We start from the raw sequence: 24,952 nt of genomic DNA, 5'->3' as shown, positions 1-24,952 counted from the left end.
ACACCTTCATTACTATCATGCGTATCTCGCTAATGCCCCAGAGAATTTTCACCGTAGACACAGGTGGGAAATGTCGAACAAGTAGACAGTGAGGAGAGGCTACAGGTGACGAGGCCTTTCTTCCAAAGTGCTTCTGCATGGACTTTAACCTCCAATCTTTGGTTAGCACTCATGGTTGATGTACGCTCAGGGACCTCAGAGAGTATAAGAAAGTCCCTAAATAGATACAAACTAAGACACAGCCTTAAAGCATTGAATCTCTTTGCCCCCTCGCGTCCCCCCCAACTTCTGGAAGCATATACACCTCTCAAGAATTGCAGCAACCCGTGCTTCTCTTTGCAGAGAAAGAAAGAAAAAAAAAAGAGTTAAGTATGTGCCAGGAAAATGAGTGGGAGATGGGAGACATCAAGGGGGAAAGATAAATATTCAGAGAAAACCAAGTCTCTATCCCTTCTTTGCTGCAGACGTGACCCAACACTGAATTAAACAAAGGAGACCGGAGACTTCCTACCAGAGCCAGTGAGATTTTACTGCCATAGACATGAAAATCATAAAATGTTCCCCCAGCTAAAATGTAAGACTGTGTTCATGTAAGATTGTGTTCCTCTGCTATCAATCCACAGTAAACAAACTGAAGGTGTGGTGTACAAAAGGTTTTCCACTAAGCTGTCTCCCTGAGAAATAAGACTTGTGTAATCTTAAAATGACATTTCTTTTTGGAGACTCGCAGGGTTTTCGTGGGTAAGAAGATAACATGTGAGTCGTTAGCGTATTTGGAAGATGAGCCTAAGAGCAATCCACCAGGTCTTTCAGCCAACAACCATTTCACCTTCATCAAGGAGGATATGGGGTCAAGGGTAATAGGTCAAGGTGGGCAGAGAAGAGACAAGGTGTTTGTCAAAGAACAGTCTGCTCCTCCTCCCCCATCCCTTCGTCATCGTCCACCTCCTTTCTCACCACCATTTCTCCATCCTCCTCTCTCTTTCTGCCCATTGCTCATGGACCCCAGGAGCAGAGACACCCATTCCAACATGTGTCTAACTCTCCTTTCACCTTAAATCACATCAGCCAGCGCCATGACTTCAAACACACAGACCATCTCTCCAGATTGCTTCTACACCCCAGATTTCTCTGTCCTGATTCCTACCACTTCAATGTCTCTGACTTTTCAAGCTCGCAAGTCTAAAACCAAACCCTCACTGTCATCCCATCTCAGTCAGAGGTAGCTCTAATCTTTCCACTGATACAAGTCGAACACTGGGGCCATCCCACTAACTCTCTTTGATTCCTCATGTCCAATGCATCGCGAAGTCACTGGGTGGGTGTACCTTGAACACACAGTCACAAGCTAGCGCTTCCTATCAACGTCCACCACTGAGACTTAATTAGGAAGCCCAGCTCAGAGCTGAACACAATAGCCCTGTAACGGAGTTCTGGTCTCTCTGCTTCTACTCTTTCCTCCCCTTCTATCTAGTCTTAACAGAACACTCAATGATTCTAATAAAGCATAGACTAGATCTTATCACTTCCCTTAATCAACTTACATCCCTTCAACTGTGCAGAAGCCAGCTGCCTAGAGCTGATGCTGGTTCAAGGTGATGCCAAGTGTGGCTGAATTGGACTGACCTCGAAAGGATTTCCAATGGCAAGCTATATGCAGAAGAGATTATCCAAGAGGCTGGGCTCTATGAGGAGAAGTGTGGCATCAGGATTGGTGGAAGACTCATCAACAATCTGCGTTATGCAGATGACACAACCCTGCTTGTTGAAACTGAGGAGGACCTGAAGTGCTTGCTGCAGAAGGTCAAGGGCTGCAGCCTCCAATTTGGATTGAGGCTCAATATCAAGAAAACAAAGATTTTCATTACTGGGCCAATTGGCAACATCAGGATGGATAGCAAAGAGATTGAGATTGTACACAGCTTTAGTTTGCTTGGCTCCACAGTCAACACTCTTGGCTCCAGCAGCCAGGAATCTAAAAGATGTATTGCGATGGGAAAGTCTGCAGTTAGAAACCCCTCCAAAGTACTGAAGAGTAATAGTGTCACTCTGGAGACTAAGGTGCACCTGATATAGGCCACGGTCTTTGCAATAACTTGTTATGCAACAGAGAGTTGGACAATGACTAGAGAGGACAGAAGGTGAATTGATTCATGTGAACTGTGGTGTTGGAGAAGAATATTGAATATACCATGGATTGCTAAGAAAATTAACAGGTTGATCCGGGAGAGCATTAAACCAAGCTGCTCCTTGAAGGCAAAGATTTCAAAGCTTCATCTGACATACTTTGGACATGCTGCAAGAAGGGACAAGTCTTTGGAGAAGGATGTCATGCTTGGAAGGGTGGAGAGACAGCTCAGAATAGGAAGACCCTCTATGAGGTGGATTGATTCCGTTTCTGGAGTAATTGGGGTAGGTGTGTCAGAGACAGTGAGATTGGCACAGGATAGAGCAGGGTTTAGGGCTGTTGTACATAGGGTCATTATGAGTCACAGGTGACTCGACATCACACAACAACAACAAAAAAAACAACAAAGTAATCAAGTCCTTCAGATTTGCCTCTGAGAGGATCTGAACCTCCAATCTTTCTCTTGGCAGTTTTAGTGTATAAAACCATTTGTACCCCTCAAGGACTGCTCTGATATCCTACAAGGCTTTAAGCCATCTAGCCATCATTACCACTCCAACCTTGTCTTTAATCTGTCTCTTTGTTCAATCCACTCCAGCCAGTACAGCCTGGTCAACACTTCTGTCTCAAGGGCTTTGGGATTTGCTCTTCTCTCTGCCTGGATGTTAGTCCCAAATACTCAGTCATTCTCTATCCTTTCTCTCTGAAATGCAAACACCAGGAAGACTGGAAGGTTTTGGTCTGGTTAAAACCATGCTGTATTCTCAGTGCCGGGAAAAATGTTGTGCAGTCAGCTCTGACTCACAGTCACTCTATGAACAATAAGCAGGTATGACCCTTGCTCTATCCTGTGCCATCCTCAAAACCTTCGACTTGTTCACTGTTGCAGTCACTGTCAATTCATTTGGTTCAGTGTCTTCCTCTCTCCATCTAACCCTCTACCTTTCCTGGCATGGAGTATTTGTCCATGGACTGGTCCCTCCAGACAACATGCAGAGAGTACATGAAATGAGATGTCACCACCTTTGTCTCTAAGGAGCGGCCTGCTTGCACCTCCTCCAGGACCGATTTGTTTGTTCTTCTGGAAGTCCCTGGGATACTCAATACTCTTAACTAACCCTTCAATTCAAAGGCATTGATTCTTCTTTGAGCTTCCTCAGACAGCACAAAATAGTGGCTCAAGAAACAAGTGAATCAGAACAGTAAGAATAGTCAAGCAACAAATGCTGGTGAGGTTGTGGAGAAACTGGAACCCTTATGTTCACTGTTGGTGGGAGTGTAAAATGGTACAATCACTATGGAAGGCTGTATGGCACTTTCTCAAAAAGTTGCAAATAGAAATATCATTTGACCCAGCAGTTCCACTACTGGGAATATACCCTAAAGAAACTAGAACTGCCACCCAAGCAGATATATGCACACCCATGTTTACTGCAGCTTTGTTCACAATAGCAAAGAGTTGGAAACAACCCAAGTGTCCATCAACAAATGAATGGATAGAGCAGCTCTGTTACATTCACACAATGGAATACTATGCTGCACTGAAAAACAAGGAACTCATGAAATATTATACAAAATGGGTGACCCTGGAGGACATTATGCTGAGTGAAATATGTCAGTCACAAAAAGGACAAATACTGCATGGTGCCACTATTGTAAAGCGGGACTGACTTTGGAGTTGGGGAGAAACTAAGAGAGTTTAAATAATACATAGTGCATTGAAACAAATGAGAGAAGAGTACTGTTTAGGAGGATATAGGATTAGGTATTATTGTCATGACAAGAGCCCAGAATGAAACCTGCATAGTGGAGTGGACTGGAGGGGTTGGGGGGATTGTTCAAGAGTGAAAAAAAATTTTTTTTACTTGTCAAAGAGAAAAGATAACGGGGGAGGGGGTAGGGTGGATAGGGGGGAAAGTGTGCAACAATGAATGAATAGAAATCCAAAACAACAAAATAAAATTTAAAGGCTAAAAAAAAAGTAGTCATCTGACTCACTCTTTCAGAGAATTTTCTGTCTACTTTGCACCTGAAGGTCCATATAGGAAACCCAGAGTGTTTTCATGCAAGATCAGTTACTGCCTGCTGAACTCACAAAAGAATCACCTATATCTGTAATTATAAACCTGAAAGGCTGCATTAAAATGATAATGTGTATCCAATATATAAAGTTTTTAAAAATCTTTAAATGAAACAATTACACAAATAACCTTAAACACTTTTCTCCTATGAAAACAGATTTTCTTTCATTTCCTTTCTCTTTTAAATTCTGTCTAGCACCTATCAAAGGAGGGAGCCTTGGTGGCACAGCCCATAATGGACCTGAGTGGCATAAAGGCCAGCACTTGGATTCAATTAGCCACTCCATGGCAGAAAGTGAAACAGTTTGACCCTTCAAGGTTTACAGCCTCTGAAACTCAATGGAAGGCTGTTAGACCTGACTTGACAGCATGGGGGTGGATAGTGCCTATTGGCGTGAACATGATGGAGATGAAGCAACAACCTAAGTGACGGGACAGAACTGGCAGGGCGTGTGAGTAACTCAAGAATTCTGCACTTGGGACTTGAAAATGGCCCCCATCACAAGCACCTTCAATTGAATCTATTCGCATCTCAGCTAAGCGCAAAAGAACAAACAAATCTGCCTCAGAGGTAGCAGACAGACTGCTCCTGAGAAGCAAGGGTGCTCAGCCTTCATCTGACGTACTCTGAGCGTGTTATCTGAAGGTTCCAGTCCCTGGAAAGGGCTTCATGGTTGGAAAAGTGAAAGCGGGCAAGCCCCTCGGCAAGATGGATTAGCATGACGGCTGCAGCAATGCGTTCAAACACAGCAGCGCCAGAGGAGGATCGAACAGGGGAGGTTCTGCTCCACACAGCGTCACTCTGAGATCAAGCCAACCCTACGGCACAGGATGACAGTGACAAGGACAAACTAGGGAAAATGATAATCTGTCTTCTTTATCTCTCTCCCTTGCACATAGTTTTGCCCAGTGCATCAAAGAAAGGGCTGTCAAGGCAGTCAGCAACATCATTTCTTTGGAACACAATGGGCTTCTCCCCACCCACCTCGTTTTCTTTGTACCATACTTCACCGATTGCTAACAGTGATTAGTCAGCCAATTTTAGCAAGGCATATACAACCAAGCAACTAAAGTCTTTTGATGAACCTCTACCTTGGAAGTCATTGCCACTGCAAAGGTCAGTGATTCCCAACCAACCCTGCTGCTGGTGAGCTGATTCTGACGCATGGCTGCCTTCCACTGAGCTTCCCGCACTATAAATCTTGCGTGAGTGGGTGTGACAGGAGTGAAAGTTTACAAAGCAAATGGATTTTCCATTCAATCATACTTTGTTCTGAAGTTCTAACACACACTGCTCTTCTTACTTGCTCTCTGATTCATTCCACTGATCCGCTATCCTACCTATTCTGTTTCTGAGGTGGAATGTTGGGTGAACCAGGGAGGCACTTCGTGTTTCAAGGTCACAAGGTGACAAAAGGTCAGAGTCTCAGTGTTCTCATCAGTCTCCAGCGAGTAAACCTGGCCGTTTTTATGGATTTTGGTTTTGTTCTCGATTTCCCCCCAGTCTATCCAGGACTTCCTCCCTCAGAGGGCTGGCGGGTTCAGATCCTTGAGTGAGCAACCCAGCGTCTACTGCACTGCACCACCTGGGGCTCTGTAATAATCAACACACATGTCTAAGTTTGAACTGAACTTCCCTGCTTTGCCAAGATCCTTGGTCCTCACCCTGAAATCCTATGAGATTTGTTTTCCCCAGAACTCCCAACTGTAGAAAAATGACAGTGTCACAGAATGATTCTGTAGCCATCTCCGAGAAGCCAACCCTTAGAGTGATGTGTCCATTCTTTCTTTATCAAATACAGCCCTCTCCTTAACTGACCCCCCCCCCCAAAAAAAGGCCAAATTCCATGGATACAGCACAAAACCAATGTCACAGTGTGAAAGTGGCCTTTCCGGAGACTGTGAGCAGGAGCAGGCTGACCTAGACGGCCCAGGGCACATTCTTCACTGGCAGTGCGCCCATGCCCTGGACTACTAGGGAAAACGTCAACTACAGAAGTAACCAGAGATACAGCTACAACCCCAGCCTTGCCTGAAAACCATCTATTTATGGTCCACTGGGAGGTCCACAGGTGCCCTGGTGCCAAAGCGAACGACGTGTGTACCAGTTGTTAAATGAGAGGTCGATGGCCTGAATGCAGCTGCTTCTCGACAGAAGAAGATAAAGCAGCCTGTTACTCAGATCACTCGCTGCTGTTGCTGTTGCTGTTGTTAGGTGCCACTGGATCGATCAAGACTCACAGCAAGATCCTACGAACCACAAACTGCAGCCCTGCCCCACCGCCACCACCCTGACAGTCTTCACCGAGCTCAAACCCGGCGTTGCCACCACTGTGCTAATCTATCTCCCTGAGGGTCTTCCTTCCTTTGGCCAAGCCTCTAATTTCCTTACTATGACTTCTTTTTTAGAGGGCTGGCACTTCCTAATAACATCCTCAAAGTATGGGAAGCGTCAATATCCTTGCCTCTCAAGAGCAGCCCGGCTCCAAGATATATTTGTTTGTTCCAATGACAGTCCATTGTTGTTGTTGTTGTTGTGTATCGTCAAGCCAGAACTGACCCGTAGCTGACCCTCCAGCGGGTTTCTAGAGGCAGTTAATCACAGGAGAAGAGACTGGCCATCCTTCACCTCCAGAGCAACTGCTGGATCCAAACTGTATGCCTTCGGGATTGCAGTGCAGCTTCTCACCACCATGGGACGGTCAACACTCTTCCCCAATGAGGTAACTACGTAAGGATGGGCAACCTTGGAAACACTGCAGAGCAGTTCTCACGGCCCCACAGCAGCCCTACGGGCTGGATGTCACTTGAAGGAAGCACGTTAGGTTTGTTATCAGATGTGGGCTCTCAGAAATAAGCCAAGTGCATCTCATCTTCACACCTTCCTGACACCTTGTCACCCAGCAAACCTCACCCACACTTAGACAAGTTCTGACAAGTATGGCTCAATCACTTGAGAGTCATGGACCTGAAACTCAGGCAGGTTATTCCAAGTCAGGAAAGACTGAGCCATGGCTCGGGGCGGGGGCTTCCACAAAAGCCACTTTGTCTCGGTGTATCTGACACCTCCTAATTAGAATCAATGACTCCTTTCTACTGTCGCTCCTGATAAGCTTGTTTGCCTAGCTTCATTTTCCTAAAACACTCTCAGCGTTTCTAGGAAGGGTAGCTGTCGGCAGAACACGGGACTCGGCCTTGAACTGGGGCTGTGGTATTCCACAGTGTTTACAATTTGTCATCCTTGGGGGTGACTTTGCAAACACACCAAAGAACACAGTATAAGTGCTGGGCAAATTCATTTTGTTTGTCTCTTTTTATGGAAATGGACCAAAAGTGCCCATAGAGACTCATTGTCATTTTTCTCACCCCCCCTCCGTCAGCCTGTGCCAATTCATGACCAAAAGCAAGCACTTGGAGGACAGAAAGGCATGTATTACAACATGCAGGGATCAAATAAGTGACTTGGTGAACAGACGGTGGGTTGTGTTTCACCATCACGGTAAGCTTGTCCTTCACACCAAACTTCTGTGCGCAATGGAAGACCTTCAGCCCTTGTGTGGCACTGTCCTGCAAGGGCACGTGCCTACTAGACATCCTCGTGACCTACCAAGAATATGTCACAGAGACAAGACAGGGATAGAAGGGATAGTATCTGTTTGTCATGTGCCATCAAGTCAAAACCAACTCAGAGCTGAGCCTCCAGTGAGTTCTCACAGGCAGTAAATGACTGGAAGAGACTGCCCGTCCTCCTTCCTGATAGCAGCTGGTGCATTCGAATGATTTGGGATTTGCAGTGCAGCTTTTTCTACTAGCCACATTTCCCTGCTGACTGAGCAGTCTACCTGGCACAATGGAACTGGCCAGCAGTGGTCACCATATGACAGTGTCTTTGGAGAACAACAACAGCCAGATAGGGCTGTTACGATCCGGAGGGATGACCATCAAAGGTGAAGAGGTCACCAGTGCTAAGGGGGAGGGGCAGGGAAAGGTCTTTAACACAAGTGCACCTGTGAGTCAGGGTGGTCACTCACAGAAATGCCAAGACCAAAACGGAAACATTTCTTTTCATGAAATATGGAGAACCAGGCTTGGTCAAGAGATGTGGAAAACAGGGCAGCAGGGGAAATTCTAGTTCTTTATAATTGGGATAGTATCTGATTGTCGTGTGCCTTCAAGTCAGAACCAACTCAGAGTTTACCCTCCAGTGAGTTCTCACAGGCCGTAAATCACTGGAGGAGACTGCCCGTCCTCCTTCTGATAGCATCTGGTGCATTCGAATGACGTATCTCTGGGATTTGCAGTGCAGATTTCTCTACTAGGACACATTTTTCCTCCTGACCATGCAGGAAGACTACACCTCCCAGACTCCCCTGCAGTTAGCTGTGGCCATGTGACTCTACTCTGACCAACAGGAAGAAAGGAGAAGTGTAAGTCACCATTGCCAGGCTCTGTTTCTAAAGCTGTCATATACAATTGTCGGTGTGTGTTGTTCTTCACAAAGTCTGCCAGTGAGATGAAGAAGATATGCGGACAATGCCAAGTCCTGGACCCCAACTAGAGACGTTAGGCCGAAGGTCCTTGGGACAGTCACACACTGGTTTAGAACATGAACAAGAGCTACATATCATGTCCAGATTTGAGGGCTGCACATTCGATAATGTTAGATAATCTTGATTAACGTTCTCCAGTTTTGCTCCCTTTTAATCATACTCTTTACTGAATCCCAAGAGTCTTAGAATCTGTCATACAGTTGTTTCTTCCCCCCTCGTGTCCCTGAAGGACTGTCTGATGTAAGGTAAATGCACTACTCTATTCCTAGGGAAATGAGGCTTCCCTTGGGGGAGTCTGCACACTGCATTTGTCTCAACCATTCGTAATTTACACGTATGAGACAATTTCCCCCCAAATTTCCTTTGGGGCACAAGCTTAGAACCAGTGGACAGGAATCAGAGAGGGCCCTGAGGTATCAAGGGAGCTCTAGGTGAAGTGATGACAAATTCCTATCTCAGAATTTATCCAAGGCTGGGCCTCCCATTTCCCCTTCAAGGAGACATTGTTTTATCAGACTTCTTTTTTTAGAAATCAAAGGTCTGTAGCCTGCTACTACCAATAACGAAGAGTTGGAGATACATGAAATAATGCTCAAAACCACTAGCAATAAGAGAGATACAAATCAAAACCACAATGATATACCATCTCACCCCAATCGTAATAGCAAAGTTTAACAGGACAACAAGCAGTAAATGTTGGAGAGGATGTGGAAAGACAGGAACTCTCATACACTGTTGGTGGGATTGTATAATGGTACAACCACTCTAGAAGGCAGTTTGGCATTTCCTCACAAAGGTGAACAAAGAAATTCCATATTCCATTTGACCATGCAATTCCATTACTGGGAATATACCCTCAAGAAACCATAACTGCCACCCAGGCAGATATATGCACACCCATGTTTATTGCAGCTTTGTTCACAATAGCAAAGAGTTGGAAATAAGTGCCCATCAACAAAAGAATGGATAGAGAAGCTGTGGTATATTCACACAGGACTACTATGCTGCATTGAAAAACAATGAACTCATGCAATATTATTCAAAATGAGTGACTCTGGAGGACATTATGCTGAGTGAAGTATCTCAGTCACAAAAGGACAGGTGCTATATGGTTCCACTGTTGTAAAATGGGACTGGCATTAGGGTTGGGGTGAGACTGAGAAAAACTGGATAAATTCTGTATACTGTATTGAAACAGATGAGGGAGAGAACTGTTTGAAAGTGATGTATGACTGGGTATTATGGTTATGACAAGAGTCCAGAATGAAGATCGCATAGTGGAGTATACTCAAGGCAGGGGGCAGAGGGTATTCTATACCAATGAAAGAAATGTTTTTTTACTTTTCAAAGAGAAGTGCAAACTGAGGGGAGGGATGGGCAGGGAGAAAAATGCAACAATGAATGTATGGAAATCCAAAATATCTTTAAACGTTCATTAAAATTAATTTTTAAATAATAATAATTTAAAAATTCCATATGACCCAGCTATAGCACTGCTAGGAATGTACCTCAAGAAAATGAGAACTGAGATGCAGAATGAGATCTGTGCTTCAATTTCCACAGCAGCGTTATTCACAATCACAAGAACATGGAAACAGCCCAAACATCCAACCACAATTGAATGCACTGAGAAACTGTGGCAATATACACATGATGGAATACTATGCAGCACTCAGGAACAAAGATTTCGAAAATTATTGCATAACTTTGGAGAGGCTGGAGAGCACTGAACTGAGTAAGCAAACTATCTCATAAGACAAAAACTGCCTAAGATCATTACCGTTGAAACAGAAATATGACTAGAAATAGAAGAAATATAAAGTAAAACATGTATGAGGATCCAACGGGGAGAGGACAGGAGCTGAGGAGTGAGGATGGACAAGGGGGTAATCAGAGGTCACACAATGTGGTGGGTGGGTGTTAAAAAAAAGGGAAAGATTTTGTGGGGATCTGGAAAGACAGGGTAATGGTGGGCACAGTTCCACTGTGATTAATTTTCTTTTTTTTAATTAATTTTCTAAAACACAATTAATGGGAATGATTGAATAAAACACAATGTGAATGAAGGAGAGTGTGAAACATAATGTATACAAACTTTGTAAGCAAACCAATATAAAATAAAAATTTTAAAAAAGAGAAAAGAATTGGGCATGGAGCTCATCCTTTTGACCCAGCTCCTGAAGAGCAATGACGTTAAGTCTAAGGACGAAGGAGAACAATCTTTCCAATCACCTTGTCTAATCATGTGAGAGCTACGCAATGAATAAGGATGACAGAAGAAGAGTTCAGTTCTTCGAATTGTGCTGCTGCAGAACATTGTAACTCACAAACCGCCAAAGAATAAACAGCTATGTCTCGGAGAAAAGTGGAGCCAGAACGTGCCTTGGAAGCAGAGCTGATGAAGCTTCATCTCACAGACTTTGAGTATGTTGCAAAAAGAGGCTAATCTTTTGTAAGGGCACCGTGCCTGGAATGGTGTGGAATCAGTGAAGGAGAGGCAGACCCTCAATGAGATGGACTGACACAGCAGCTGCAGCAACAGGTTCAAGTGTGTCAGACACAGTGTGGACTTCAGGAAACAAAGCTCTACTCTCTCACAACTCTGAACGTTTGAAGGCTAAATTCAGGAGGTAGGTTCTAGGGGAAGACGTGCCCTCTGAGCTCCAGGTTCTAGGAGGTTCTCAGGGCAGAGGCGCTGGGGCCAAAGACTGAGCTGTAACCCCAACTCTTCTTCCTTGATAATCACTGATAGGTGCCACTGAGTTGAGTATGACTCACAGTGACCCCTTGAGCAGCAGATCTGAACTCTGTCCTGTACAATCGTCATCACAGGGTCACTATGAGTCGTACTTGACTCAAAGGCATCTAACAACAACTCTGCCCCATGAGATCATAAAATACACAACCAAAAATGTTTCTTTCCATGTACATGAGTCACCTTGGACTAAAAAAATTGAAATTAAAATTAAAATGGGTATGTTTTGTATGAGAGTTGTCAATGATAAGTTCTAACAACAAATTCAATCATAAAATTTAAAAATCCAAGGGAATACCGAACAATTATGTTTCAAACTGTTGTTATGTGCCGTTGAGTCACTTGCGACTCATAGCGACCCTATGTACAACAGCCCTAAACTCTGCCCTGTCCTGTGCCAATCACACTGTCTCTGACACTCCCATCCCAATTATCCCAGTCACTGAATCAATCCACCTCATAGAGGGCCTTCCCCTCCTGCACTGTCCCTCCACTCACCCAAGCATGATGTCCTTTCTCCAAGGACCTGTCTCTCCTCACAACATGTCCAAAGTATGTTAGACAGAGCCTCAGAATCCTTGCCTCCAAGGAGCCACCCGGTTTAACCCTTTCCAGGACAAATCTGTTTGTTTTCCTAGCAGTCCATGGTATTCTCAATACTCTTCTCCAGCACCACAGCTCAAAGGCATCAATTCTCCTTCTATCCTCCCTGGTCATTGTCCAACTCTCTGATGCATAACAGGTGATTGCGAAGACCATGGCCTGTATCAGATGCACCTTAGTCTCCAGAGAGACACCACTGCTCTTCAGTACTTTGGAGAGGTCCCTAACAGCAGACTTTCCGATGGCAGTGCGCCTTTTAATTTCCTGGCTGCTGGTGCCAAGACTGTTGACTACAGAGCCAAGCAAACTAAAGCTGTGTACAATCTCAATCTCTTCACCATCCATCCTGATGCTGTCAACTGGTCCAGTGGTGAGAATCTTTGTCTTCTTGACACTGAGCCTCAATCCATATTGGAGGCTGCAGTCCTTGACCCTCTGCAGCAGGTGCTTCAGGTCCTCTTCAGTTTCAGCAAGCAGGGTTGTGTCATCTGCATAACACAGATTGTTGATAAATCGTCCACCAATCTTGACCCCACATTTCTCCTCATAGAGCCCAGCCTCCCGGCTAATCTGTTCTGCATATAGGTTGAAAAGGTATGGAGATAGGATGCATCCCTGGCGTACGCCCTTCCCAATTTTGAACCATGCAGTGTTCCCTTGCTCTGTTCTGACGGCTGCCTCCTGGTCCAAGTATAGGTTTCGCATTAGAACAATCAAATGTTCTGGGATTCCCATTCTTCTCAGAGTCAGCCATAGTTTGTTATAATCTACACAGTCAAATGCCTTTGCATAGTCAATGAAACAAACTGTAAAAGAACAAAACCCAAACTTACTGCTGCGGAACTGTTTCTGCCTATTTGCAACCCAGTAGAACTGAGTGGAACATCCCAGGGTTTCCAAAGCCCCGATTCTTCCAGAAGCAGCTGGCCAGGCAGCCCTTCCTTCTGTGGCTGGTAGGTCTGTAGCACAGACCCTTTGATGAGCAGCTGAAGGTCAGTAATTGCACCTCAATCATTTGTGTTACTCAAATCCTGATACTTTTTGAGAGTGGAAGGATCTATCTGAAACCTGTACAGGAGCATACGCTTGAGAAGAATCTGTGCGAGTAACATGTGCCCTGGGTTGGCCACCCAATCAATGGTTGTTGATCCATTAAGCTGGAAATACAAGAGTCAAGATCACACACCCTGGCCTACAAGTTGGGGGATAGCAATCAACGGGACATTCTTTCGAGGAATTTAGTTAAGAGACTTCTGGGGTATACAAGTGGTGTGTATGTGTGACAGTTTTACAAGTAGCTGTTACACTGCAAGGAAACTAGGGCTGTGACAAGGGTCTGTGTAAACTCTTCAATGAGGGAATGGAAAGAGAATTCCAACTAGGTCTATAGAGTCTGAGCAGGCTTCATAGTGTTGTTGTTGTTGTTGTTGTTGTTGTTGTTGAGCACTGAGACAGAACTGGCCCTTAGCTGACCCTCCAATGGGTTTTAAAAGGCAGTAAACTGCACAAGAGGAAACTGACCAAATTCTCCTGTGGAGCACGTCGTGGACTCAAACCGCACGTCTTCAGGATTATAACACAGCTTTTTACCAATAGATCACCAGAGCTCCCTGGAGGAAGGGAACATAGAAACTGAACCTAGAAAGGGCAGATTAATTCCTACAGAAAAAGGGAAGCGACTTATTTACACAGAAGATTACAATGTGCAGTGGCACACATAATGGAAAAACCCAGCCAGAGAAACCATTTCCAAATGGTTTGATGCTGTGAGAAGAGAGGATCGGGAAAGAAGGCTGAACATTTACCTCTGACCAATCACGACCTTTCTTCCCAGCAGGGTTCTGAATCCCTTCATTCTGGTCAAGCCCCTGCTGAGAATAAACATTTCTACTCTAGAGAGACTAAACCAGAATCGACCTTTTAACAAGTTCCCCGATTCTGTCGTATGTGAACATACACTTGGTCGATCTGTAAGAATCACTTGAGAAATCTCATCAAAATGCAGATTCTGATTCTGTCTATCTGGTGTGAAAATTCAAAACCCTGGCAAGAGGTCAAATCAGAATAAAGCAGGTAAAACCTCTGTTTCTGAGGCATCTCTGGACAGATCTGAACTTCCAGTATTTTTGTTAATATTTTCTATACTCTCCCTCCAAAAATGATGCTAAAAATTGACTAAGATTGGCCAACAAAAAGGCATAAAGTGGCAACTAAAAGCTATGGCTTTTCCTTGGGCTATTTCTGGTTCTACAAGTGTGGTTACCAATCCATGTAAATACTTATCAAAAGAACAAAATAAAGGATACGGGGAGGGAGGAACCCTCATGCAGAACTTACAGTGAATTTACTTTTCCTCAATAAACTTCTTCCATAGCGAAAGCTGGCCCACGCACCCACAAAGCAGGCCATGGGGAACGGACACATAGCCCTCGCTCTGTATTTATTTTTGTGTATTCTTAATCCAATGTTACTTAAAAAGCAAACTGCTCAATGCACAAGCCAAAGCAAATATTCGGGATCTTGCCAGGCAAAATGCCTGTGGAGAAATGAGTCAATTCATAGCAAATTCAAAACTGTCTTTGGTCAGTGACATTTTCATGAAAATCTGTGGGTGGGTTAGGGTTTTGCAAAATTCCTTGTTGCTATTGGGCAAAAATTCATCCAGGAAAAATAAGCAACATTTAAGTGGCAACCCACATTCCCCCTAATTCCCTTATTAACACTCCCTGGTCTCCTGGTACAACTGCTTTCCATTGTGCGTGGGGGCACGTCCTCGTGTTTCTGATTTGGGCACAGAATCCTGTCTCCCTGCCCGAGATGAGTCTTCTCATTTGGGGCATCAACAGTCCGCAGGCACTCCACATTCTTTAACATACAGGCATCTGTGGTAAAAATAAACCCGGCAGGCAGACTATATGAAGAAGACGGCACCCAGGGGATTTGGCGGGAGACCCCTCAACAGCCCGTGGTCTTCAGGCGGCACAACCTTACTTCTAAAAAAACCCTGAAAGATGTATCTGAAGAAGGTAGAAAAGTAGAATCTTAAGATGCTTTACTCCTCAACCTCAGGTAAACAAAAACAGAACTGTACCAGTAAACAGCATCATGGTAAATGGAGGAACGGCTGAAATGGTCAAGGATTTCATGCTGGTTGGATCTACAGTTAATGCCAATGGGGAAAATCTAGTAAAAAAATACACTGCAAACATTATGTTGCATTGGGCAACTATGTTGGAAAAAGAATTCTTTGAAGTGTTTAAAAGCAAAGATATCACTTTTAGGACTAATGTGTGTCTGAATCAAGCCACATATTTAATCACTTCCTAGTCATGTGATTATTAGATAACAAATAAAGAAGGTCCAAGAAGAACAGATACATCTGAATTCTGGTGTTAATGAAAATGACTGAATCAATGCCAAAAGAACAAATTCATAAATACATCTGTCTTGGAAGAAGTAGACTGAGTGCTCTTGAGAACAAGGATGGAGAGACCTCAACTCATGTACTTCAGACCTGTCTCCAGGAAGAACCTGTCTCCAATGGAGGGCATCTCACATCATGTTTGGTGAAGTACAGGATCAAGAAAACAACCCTCTTTGGAAAAAAAAAAATTCTTTCATTATACAATCCTCCCCCCCCCAAGTCCACTTTACTAATCATTTCTTTTTCTGTAATCTTGTCATAAAAATAATACCTAGTCCTATAATTCTTATAAACCGTTCTCTCCCTCATCTGTTTCAATGCAGTAAACATTAGTTATCCCCTCTTTCTCAGTCTCTCCCCACTCTCAATGTCAGTCCCATTTTACAACAGTGGCACTATGCAGGCACTATGCAGGTCTCTCCTTTTGTGACTGAGATATTTCACTCAGCATAATGTCCTCCAGGTCACCCATTTTGTATAATATTTCATGAATTCCTTGTTTTTCAATGCAGCATAGTATTCCATTGTGTGAATATACCAGAGCTGCTCTATCCATTTGTTTGCTGATGAAGAGAAAAAGGAACTGGGAAGGAGGGTGGGCAGAGAGGAAAAGGTGCAACAATAAATGAATAGGGGTAAATTAAATGGAAAAAAATATGCTGTAAAAAATACATGTGTTGCATTTAAAAAATCATTACTTAAAAGAATACATGTTTTTTAAAAAAGAAAACAACCCTCAACAAGACAGCTGACACAGCAGCTCCCACAATGGACTTGACACAGCAGTGAATGTGGAGATGGTACAACATCAAGAGGTGGTTCAGTCTGCTGTACATCGGTCAATGCAAGTTTGTTTCAAAAGAACCTGCTTAAAAGAAGCTAGTAACAGTTAACACTGTAAAAATACTCCTGTTGGAAGAACTGCTACAGATACTGTGAAGGATGATTACTGCCCATCTGTGGGGTTGATACTGTCCTTTTAAGATCAGGAGACAAAAAGTGGAGAAGGAGTGTCCAACATAAAGATTTCATGCTTCTTTCTCATTTGAGAATTCAGAACTTTATCATCTTAGGAAATCTTACTAGAATTCAGCATATGTAACTCAGTCTTCGAGGAAGTAAAAATGGCCCCTAAAAGCAAGGAGGGAAGATTTCATCTCATTTCAGTAATCAAGAAAGACCAATCACTGGGAAAGGACATCATGTTGGGAAAATGAGAAGGTCAATAAAAAGGAGAGAGCCCCTCTATGAGACGGATAAAACAATGGTGCTCGAGATGTGCAGGACCACACAGTGATTGCGTTTCATCATAGTGTACGTAAGGGACCCTGAGTCCACACCACCGTGACAATCAGTAACAGGAGACCTGGGATGGCAGACACTACGATGGACCAAGGCTGGCAAGACCATCCGGCAAGCCCAGAAGTTCCCAGCAGGATGGCCTGACACCTGGACCCTGTTCTAGGAACAGAGGGCAGTGAGTGGACGCTGGTGGGTCCCCTTAAGGACCCTGTCACAGTGGGGCTCTGGACGAGCTGCAGGCTTTGGGAGGGCTTCCACTACTCACTTGTCTATAATCGAAGCCAGACCTGGCAAGAGACCAGTTAGTCTGGTTTTCTACAGAAGCAACAAGAATGAGACCTGCAGACGGGTGGAGTGGTTTGGGTGGGAAAGGAAGCAAGCAAGCAGTCTGTTCTTCCAGTAAGTTAACCGATAATCTAGTAACACTCCTTCCCCTTCGCTGCCGCCTGGACTCCCGAGTTCTGGGGAAGGCCACGGAGTTACCGTCTGCGATTCCAGACACGTGCTCTCCCATGCATGAGATGGAATTTCTCGTTGGGGAAGGGCACTGGTGGGAGCCTGACTGTAAGCGGCTGTCACCAGGCAGCACAACTGCACGCCTCCTCCAGCCAAGACTTTCAGAAGCTCATTGTGCTCCTTGTAGCCATGGTCACCAAACAAAACTGGGTCATTAAATCTTTCTTGGGTCAATAAACTCAGTAACCGAAAATGATGACTCACTGTAACTAGCGCGCACGGTAAATTAAACACAGGTATGACAAAAGCACAGCCAGCAGCACGTCCCGCAGAACTAAGGACAGCGAGATGCTCTCCACATGCTACAGAAGGGACCAGTCTCTGCAGACAAACACCACCCTTGGTAAGAAGAGGGCCGGTGAAAAAGAGAATGACCTTCAACCACATGGACTGCCTCAGTAGCTACCACAGCGAGCTCAAACAGAGACTGCCTGAGGAGATGGTGCAGACGGGAACAGTGCTTCGTTCTGCTGCAAACGGCCTTGCCATGTTTCAGAACCAACTCAACAGCACTTCACAACAATAACAACAGAAGAAACACAGACCAGGCCTTAGAACTTAAAGTGGGCCCAACCTCTGCAGCACGTGACACAAAATGTTCAGTCACAAAAGCCAGAACATCATTTGACATCTTTTAAAAGAGGAAAGTGGCCACTTTTCTTGGCAAACACCTTGAGTTTTGAATCAATGAGCAACAGCTGTGAGAGCAGTGAGAAATGACAAATGTCAGTTTTCACAGGTCTTTGTGTCCAGGTCCAAGAGCATCGATTGGTTTGCAAGAGGTACATAAACATACCTTATTTTCTGATGTGTGTCCACAAGAGACATGTTATATACAAGCTTCAACTTGAGAACACAAATGAAATTTGGATTTGTGTCTTTAAGTTGAATGTAGAAGTAAGTCATATAGGTGAATATGGTTCTATTTTGGTTTCCTCCCATGCAAGCAGCAGCCTTGGTGTCACAAAATGTTAAGTGTTGAGCTGTGCTAACCAGAGGTGAGCAAACCAACCAGCTTCTCTACCAGATGAAGATAAAGCAACCTCCCGCCACAAAGAGTGTGAATGAAGGACTGCAAGGAATCGGAACGTCACGAGAAAGCAGTGGGGTTAGTTCGATTTATTTAGTGCAAAAGGAGTCTTAGTGGCACAATGGTTAAGCAAACTGCTGCTGACCAAAGGATCAGCAGTTCAACCCCCCAGCCTGCTTCTGTAAAGATGCATAGCCTTGGAAACCCCACGGGGAAATGCACTCTGTCCTGTGGAGTCGCTATGAGTAATGACCGAGGGGAAGGTCGTGGGTTGTTTTTGATTAGTGTTAAGAAAATGCATGAAGCCTTTTTAATGATTTAAAAGCTGCACAGGCAGCGAGGCAAGGGGACTGTGATAAGGGGTTTGAGGATGGTTCAATGGCCTCAAAGTGAGGGCGAATTTCCACTGAAGTACAAGCAGAAGCCCTCAGGCATCTGTAACGAGGGACTGCTGGACCAGCCAATGTCCACAGCGAGGTCATTCACGCTGGTCACCTCCAGCCCAAACATCAAGCAGGTGACAAAGAGTAGTGTCAACACTATCAGAAGTCATATTGTCTGTGCCTGGTACTCAAGCTTCAGAACAAAAATTAGGGTCTTCCTCTTAAAACTAGACAGTGACTAGATTCGACTTCACGCATGGTCAGCTAGATCTGCCGTCCCTCACAAACAAGTCAACACTGTGGTGCCAGACTGGATATGCTCATCCATTTTAACATTCCAGAGTTGGACAAGATTCCCCTGGAACTGGACAGTGTGTCAAGGAGAGAAACCACAGCCTCGCGTCCAGTCTGAACAGGACTATGGAAAGCTCTAAGGGGGTCTGTCTGCTAGCTAACCCTCCGCGCGTTCTTTCCCTAAAGTTCTCTTTTTCATCACCACCACACACTCTAGCAATCATCAACCCCACAAAGTCCCGTGTCTTTGCAAAGTCCAGAAACCATGCAAAGTGGCAGGGAAGTTCTGTTGTACAAAAATTACATTTGCAATGAAAAAAAAACCCATTAAAATTCTTTTTTTTTAATGATCACTCATGCCATTCGGTTTGTTCCAGTGAAGCTAAACCCAGCAATCTATTTTCAGCAAGGATTAGTCAGAACTAGAGGGCTGGACTATTTGACTCCAGAAACTGAAAGTCTTCCCTGCTCACAAGAGGCTATGGGGTAAATGGAATTGTCTAACACAGAATCCTCCATAGAGTAAGGTGTACGGTATCAAAATTTACCATGAGGTATACTGTGGAAGGAAGGGACTCCAGGACCCACAGTCCAATTAAGTAGGCACTATCAAAACAATTTATGGCATTTGCACAGTTGATCCAAAATGTTCAAAATCCAGAGAGTACCGAGAGGTCTACCATGTGTCACTCTGAAGAAGCTATTCCTCCTCTCTAACTCGAGTTGGGAGCCGGATCTGTCACTCAGAAGCAGATACTCCATCTCTTCTAAACTACCTTAAAGCACAAGAGGTAAGGGAGATGTCCAAGATTATGCAAAACAGTCTTCAAATCCCAGAAAGGGATGCTTCCTGGTAAATCTGGGGGTTTCTGTTTGATACAAAATTATTGTGAAATCACTTAAGAGTCATTACTCAAAACTAGTCAATCTGACCAAGAAACAGATTCGCTTCCAGGATCTCAACCCTAGAGGAAAGGAAGGGATGACTGAACACACGTACGTCTACTGCACATGGAAGCCACGCTCTCTAGCTGACTCCCACAGAACTCTTTAAAATGAGGAGGATTCCTGGAGACGCTCTCCTATTGTCTGCCCTGGGGGTTTTCACACAGGCTACCAGTCCCTAGCTGAGCTGACAACCTCCAGAAGCATCGTGTAAGTAAGTGTGTGGAAGCACGGCCACATCCTCCCTGGCTGAGCTGCTCAGGGGTGAGTTTAAACAGGTGAGTCATTGTACTCCAAGCCAGGTGTCCATGGAGAGAAGAGCGCATCATCACATATTTGCTGTACAAGAGAGTTAACACACAGTGGTAGTGTGATATATCCACTCTTCCACGTCATTATGTATTTCAAAAACACAAAGTGTGTGCTAACTTAGCGGTCATGTGCCAAGGGCATGATGGTCCTACACCTCCGTAGAGGAGCTACACCGCAGTCATTAAGACATAGAGAAACCCTCCCCTCCTTAGAGCAAACCTCACGGGCATCTAGAGATGGACATCCAAACTCCATCCGGGAAGAATGCGTCCCGGACTTGAAAGCGAAGGATGGAGAGACGCATGGACATCAAGCTGGACCGCACCCCGACACAGCCTCACGGGCTCCGGACACTCACCGTGCACTTGTTGGGCTTCTCCCCGGAGTGGACTCGCATGTGGATGAGCAGCTTGTAGCGGGCGTTGAAGGGCTTGTACCTGCGCGGACAACCTGCCCAGAAGCAGGTGAAGTCTTCTCCTTTGCGCTGGTCGATGTGGACCTTCTCGATGTGCCGCACCAGCTCCTCCTGCTGGTCGTACAGGGCGCTGCAGTCTATCCAGTGACAGCAGTGCTTGGCCCCGAGGTCATCCATGTCCCCATCCTCCTCCAGGGCCGCCTGGGCCAGGGACAGCGGCTGGGCATGGGGGACCAGCTCCTGGTGGTGAAGATGCGAGTGGGCATGGTAGGGCGGTGGCGGGCCTTGGGGTGGGGGTGGCAAGGGAGTAAGAGGGGGTGCAGAAGGCAGGTCCAGGCCGCCCCCAGGGAAGTCGTCCAGGCACTCAGCCTTCAGCAGGCTGCTGGACTGGCCATGCTGCACCACCATGTTGCCCACCAGGTCGGGCTGGAGGCCACCGTGCTCCAGCTGCTGCATGCGCTCATACTCGGCCACACCGTCCTCCTGGTAGACTGGGACGGCCAGCCCACCGCTGGCCACCAGCAGACCCTTCTGGCTGCCAGGAACAGAGCAGGGCTGGGGGATGCAGCTACCACGCACACCCAGGAAGTGGCCGTAGACCTCAGGCTGCGGGGACATGTTGGCCGGGGAAGCCCTGGAGCTGTTGATGTAGGCGACCAGGGAGGTGGGCGAGGTGCGGATGATAGTGTTGAAGTCGATGCCCATGCCGTCTGAGAGTGGGGACAGCGACAGGGCCCGCTTCTTGGAGCGGGCGGAGTGGGACCTGGCGGAGTGCCTGGGGCTGGGGTAGGGAGAGTGGCTGCTCTCCATGCCAAAAAGGTAGGGCGGTAAGGAGTTAGAGACGCTGCCACTGGACAAGGCGGATCCCGGAGGGAGGTTCAGGATGTCCCCGAGCTCACTGCTGTTCTGGGAGCCAGAGTTCGAGGGCAGCGAAGGCAGAGTCCTGTAGCCGTGTGACCACTCCTGTTTAACGCTCAACGCTGACTTGCCTTCGGTCAGGCTCAAAGTCGTTGACTCCAGAGACTCCCGTGAAATAAGGGACCTGGAGCGACAGCCAGAAGGAGAAGGGGAAAAAAGACAAACATTTTAGCAGGATATAGATTGCTTAAGAGCTAAAGAACACAGCGCTGACAATTCGTATGCATTTCCCCTAATGACACCTGCCGCTAAACACACATTCTCTGGTTAAGATAAAGCCACGGCTTTAGTTCCAGGGAAATAGCATTTTACCAGGAAGGACAATAAAGGAGAACGCGACTCCTTGGAATAATAAAACAAAAGAGCTATTGTTAGAAATAATCTTAATACTTTAATGATAACAAATAATATTCCTTGCTTTAGTTTTAAGTCTATTTTTTTTTTAGTGTGTGTGTGTGTGTGTGTGTGAAGCCTTAGAGACTTGGGAGTAGTGACTGATGCCTGTCTCGTCAAACCATGTAAGTGAGTATTAAGCACCTACTGTGTGCAGCATGCTGGAAATACTCATCTACACAAAGGCCCTGCTTCCCTTGAGGAAATGGGAGCATATAAGCAAACCCCACAGCCATCAAGCTGACTCCGGCTCACAGTGACCCACCAGCACGCAGGAGAGCTGGCCTCACAGGGGTTCAGAGCCTGCATCTCTTCCTTAGCTCTCTCCCAGAGAGCAGTGGGTGGATTTGAACCACCAACTACTGGGTTAACAATTGGATGCCTTAATCACAGCACCACCAGGGCTCCAGAAGAAGCTTATCAACTCACACTTCAGTCAAATGAAGGAGCGCTTTAAAACCGAGGCAGCCGGGGGTGGGGGGTGGGGACTCAGGACGGGTAGTGAGGGATCAGAAAGAAACTTCTGTGTGCTTGTCCTTTTCTTCAAAACTCCTTTTTAAAATAATGTTTTAGTGGGATTTGCGCGCAAGCTGACAAAGCATTTCGGTTTTTCCAGCAGTCAATTGAGCACACCCTGTTCCACAGCATCCGACACGACACCCGCGTCTGTGTGTCCATTCACTCTATGCGGTCTTCTCCCGCACACATCAAAGTGTCCATCACTCACTTCCTCGTTTCTACTCCCCTCTCCCTGGTAACCATGCTACATTAACCCTACTGATCTATAAACCTTTCTTTGTTGTTGTTGTTATGTGCCGTCGAGTCGTTTGCGACTCATAGCGACCCTATGTACAACAGCCCTAAACCCTGCTCTATCCTGTGCCAATCGCACTGTCTCTGACACTCCCATCCCAATTATCCCAGTCACCGAATCAATCCACCTCATAGAGGGTCTTCCACTCCTGTGCTGTCCCTCTACTCTACCCAGCATGATGTCCCTCTCTAAAGACCTCTCCCTCAACATGTCCAAAGTATGTCAGACGAAGCCCCAGAATCCTTGCCTCGAAGGAGCAGACTGGTTTAACCCTCTCTAGAATGAACTGTTTGTTTTCTTGGCAGTCCATGGTAATAACTGTATTCGTCCTTTTGTGACTGATATATTTCACACAGCATTGTGTCCTACGGATTCATTCATGTTGCACAGTATTTTGTCAATTCTTTATTGTTTTCAAAGTTGCATAGTACTCTGCTGTGTAAATGTACCATAGTTTCTTTATTCATTTCTTCACCATGGGACAGGGGTTGTTTGCCTCCCTCTTTTTTTTTCATTTTATTTTATTAATTTTAATGAACATATACAAAAATTTTCGATTTCCATTCATTCATTGTTGCATTTTTCTCCCTGTCCAACCCTCCCCCCTGCCCAGTTCGCTCTTCTCTTTGAAAAGTAAAATTCCTTCATTGGTATATAATTTCAAACACACACACACACACACACACACACACACACACACACAGAGTATACTACACTATTCAACCTTCATATATTGCTTTTAAACCATTCTCTCCCTCATCTGTTTACCTCTCTATACTATTGTGAATAATGCTACAATAAACACAGGTGTAGTGTGCACTGGTGTCCTACTGGCCAGAAGCTACGCTGCAATCCTGAAGGCACGTGATTCAAATCCACCAGCTGCCCCTCAGGAGAAGGATGGGCAGTCTCCACCATGTGATTAACCGCCTGTGATTAAACGCCTCTGAAAACCCACTGGAGGGTCAGCTGTGGATCGATTCTGACTCTATGGTACACAACAACAACCAACACAGATGTGGATAGATCTACTCATGTTGCAGCTCTCAGGGGTTTACTTTTAATGTGATCTGAAAGTTTACAGAGCACAGTGGATTTCCAGTCAACCATTCACACACATTTTATTTTAGGGCATTAAATCCCTAAGATAAAACCATGCCCTTCCTGCTTCTTCCCTTTGATTCTCATGTTCACCAATCCTTGTGTCCTAGTCCTTCAGCACTGTAAGTAGCCATACATCGCTATCACATCATCCCAGGAAATAAAGGGTGGAAAGATAGTTCAAATCCATCGCCTCACGGCAGAAGAAAGGTGGGAAGTCTTGGAAGCTCAGTAGAGGACAGCTATGGCCAGAACCTACTCGATGGCAGTGGGTCTGGGTTTGGACATTGCAATAATGAGCTCCTGGTGGTGCAATCAATTAAGTACTTGATTACTAACCCAAAGTTTGGTGGTTCGGATCCACCTAGAGGTGCCTCTGAAGAAAGGCCTAGTGATCTGCTTCTGGAAGACCACGACCTGGACAGATATGTGGACCACGGTCTGGACAGACACGCGGCACAGGCCTGCTCTCCACATGCAGCGTGCTGACTCAACAGACATGTGACTCACATGGAAGGGAGGGAGAAATGGACTGAAGCCAGAGTCACGACTAAACTCTCCAACTGAACTCAAGGGGTTTACGAGCACTCCCCATCTCAGGCTTCCAATGTGCTTTGCCTCTAAAAGGGACAAGCTCTGTCTGCTTCATGCTCAGACCATGTGTGGATGGGTGGGTGGATGGATGGCTGGTTGGGTGGGTGGATGGATGGATAGATGGATAGACAGACAGACAGACAGACAGACACAGATAGACAGACCGACCGACCTCACAAACATCTGCAACAATTCTCTCCTGTTTATCCTACCCTTGAGATTCTCACTTGTACACACACAACCCCAGAGATACCTCTCTCTAGTCACCCTTTGAGATGAAATCAGACTTATATCTATGGCCCAACTTTCATTCCAAGAATAAACAGATCTGTGAGGTAATCAGTAATACTAGAGAAGCACTTAGTCTTGAGAACAATTAACCACACAAGATCAA

The 24,952-nt window shown here is 45.5% G+C and overlaps 1 protein-coding gene across 1 annotated transcript in view; it reads right to left on the bottom strand.

Annotated features, from left to right (window-relative positions):
• The window catches only part of GLIS3 (GLIS family zinc finger 3), a 503,376-nt gene that overhangs the window by 308,831 nt on the left and 169,593 nt on the right, over nucleotides 1-24,952 (bottom strand). Inside the window, exon 3 of the mRNA XM_006881316.1 lies at nucleotides 20,682-21,780. Coding sequence (XP_006881378.1) covers nucleotides 20,682-21,780 — 1,099 coding nt within the window. The remainder of the gene's footprint in view (nucleotides 1-20,681; nucleotides 21,781-24,952) is intronic.

Source organism: Elephantulus edwardii, unplaced genomic scaffold, assembly GCF_000299155.1.
Source record: "Elephantulus edwardii isolate Elephantulus edwardi_28Jun2011 unplaced genomic scaffold, EleEdw1.0 scaffold00014, whole genome shotgun sequence".
Lineage (NCBI taxonomy): Eukaryota > Metazoa > Chordata > Mammalia > Macroscelidea > Macroscelididae > Elephantulus > Elephantulus edwardii.
The sequence above is the reverse complement of the archived record's forward strand: the minus strand, read 5'-3'. Positions and strand labels throughout refer to the sequence as shown.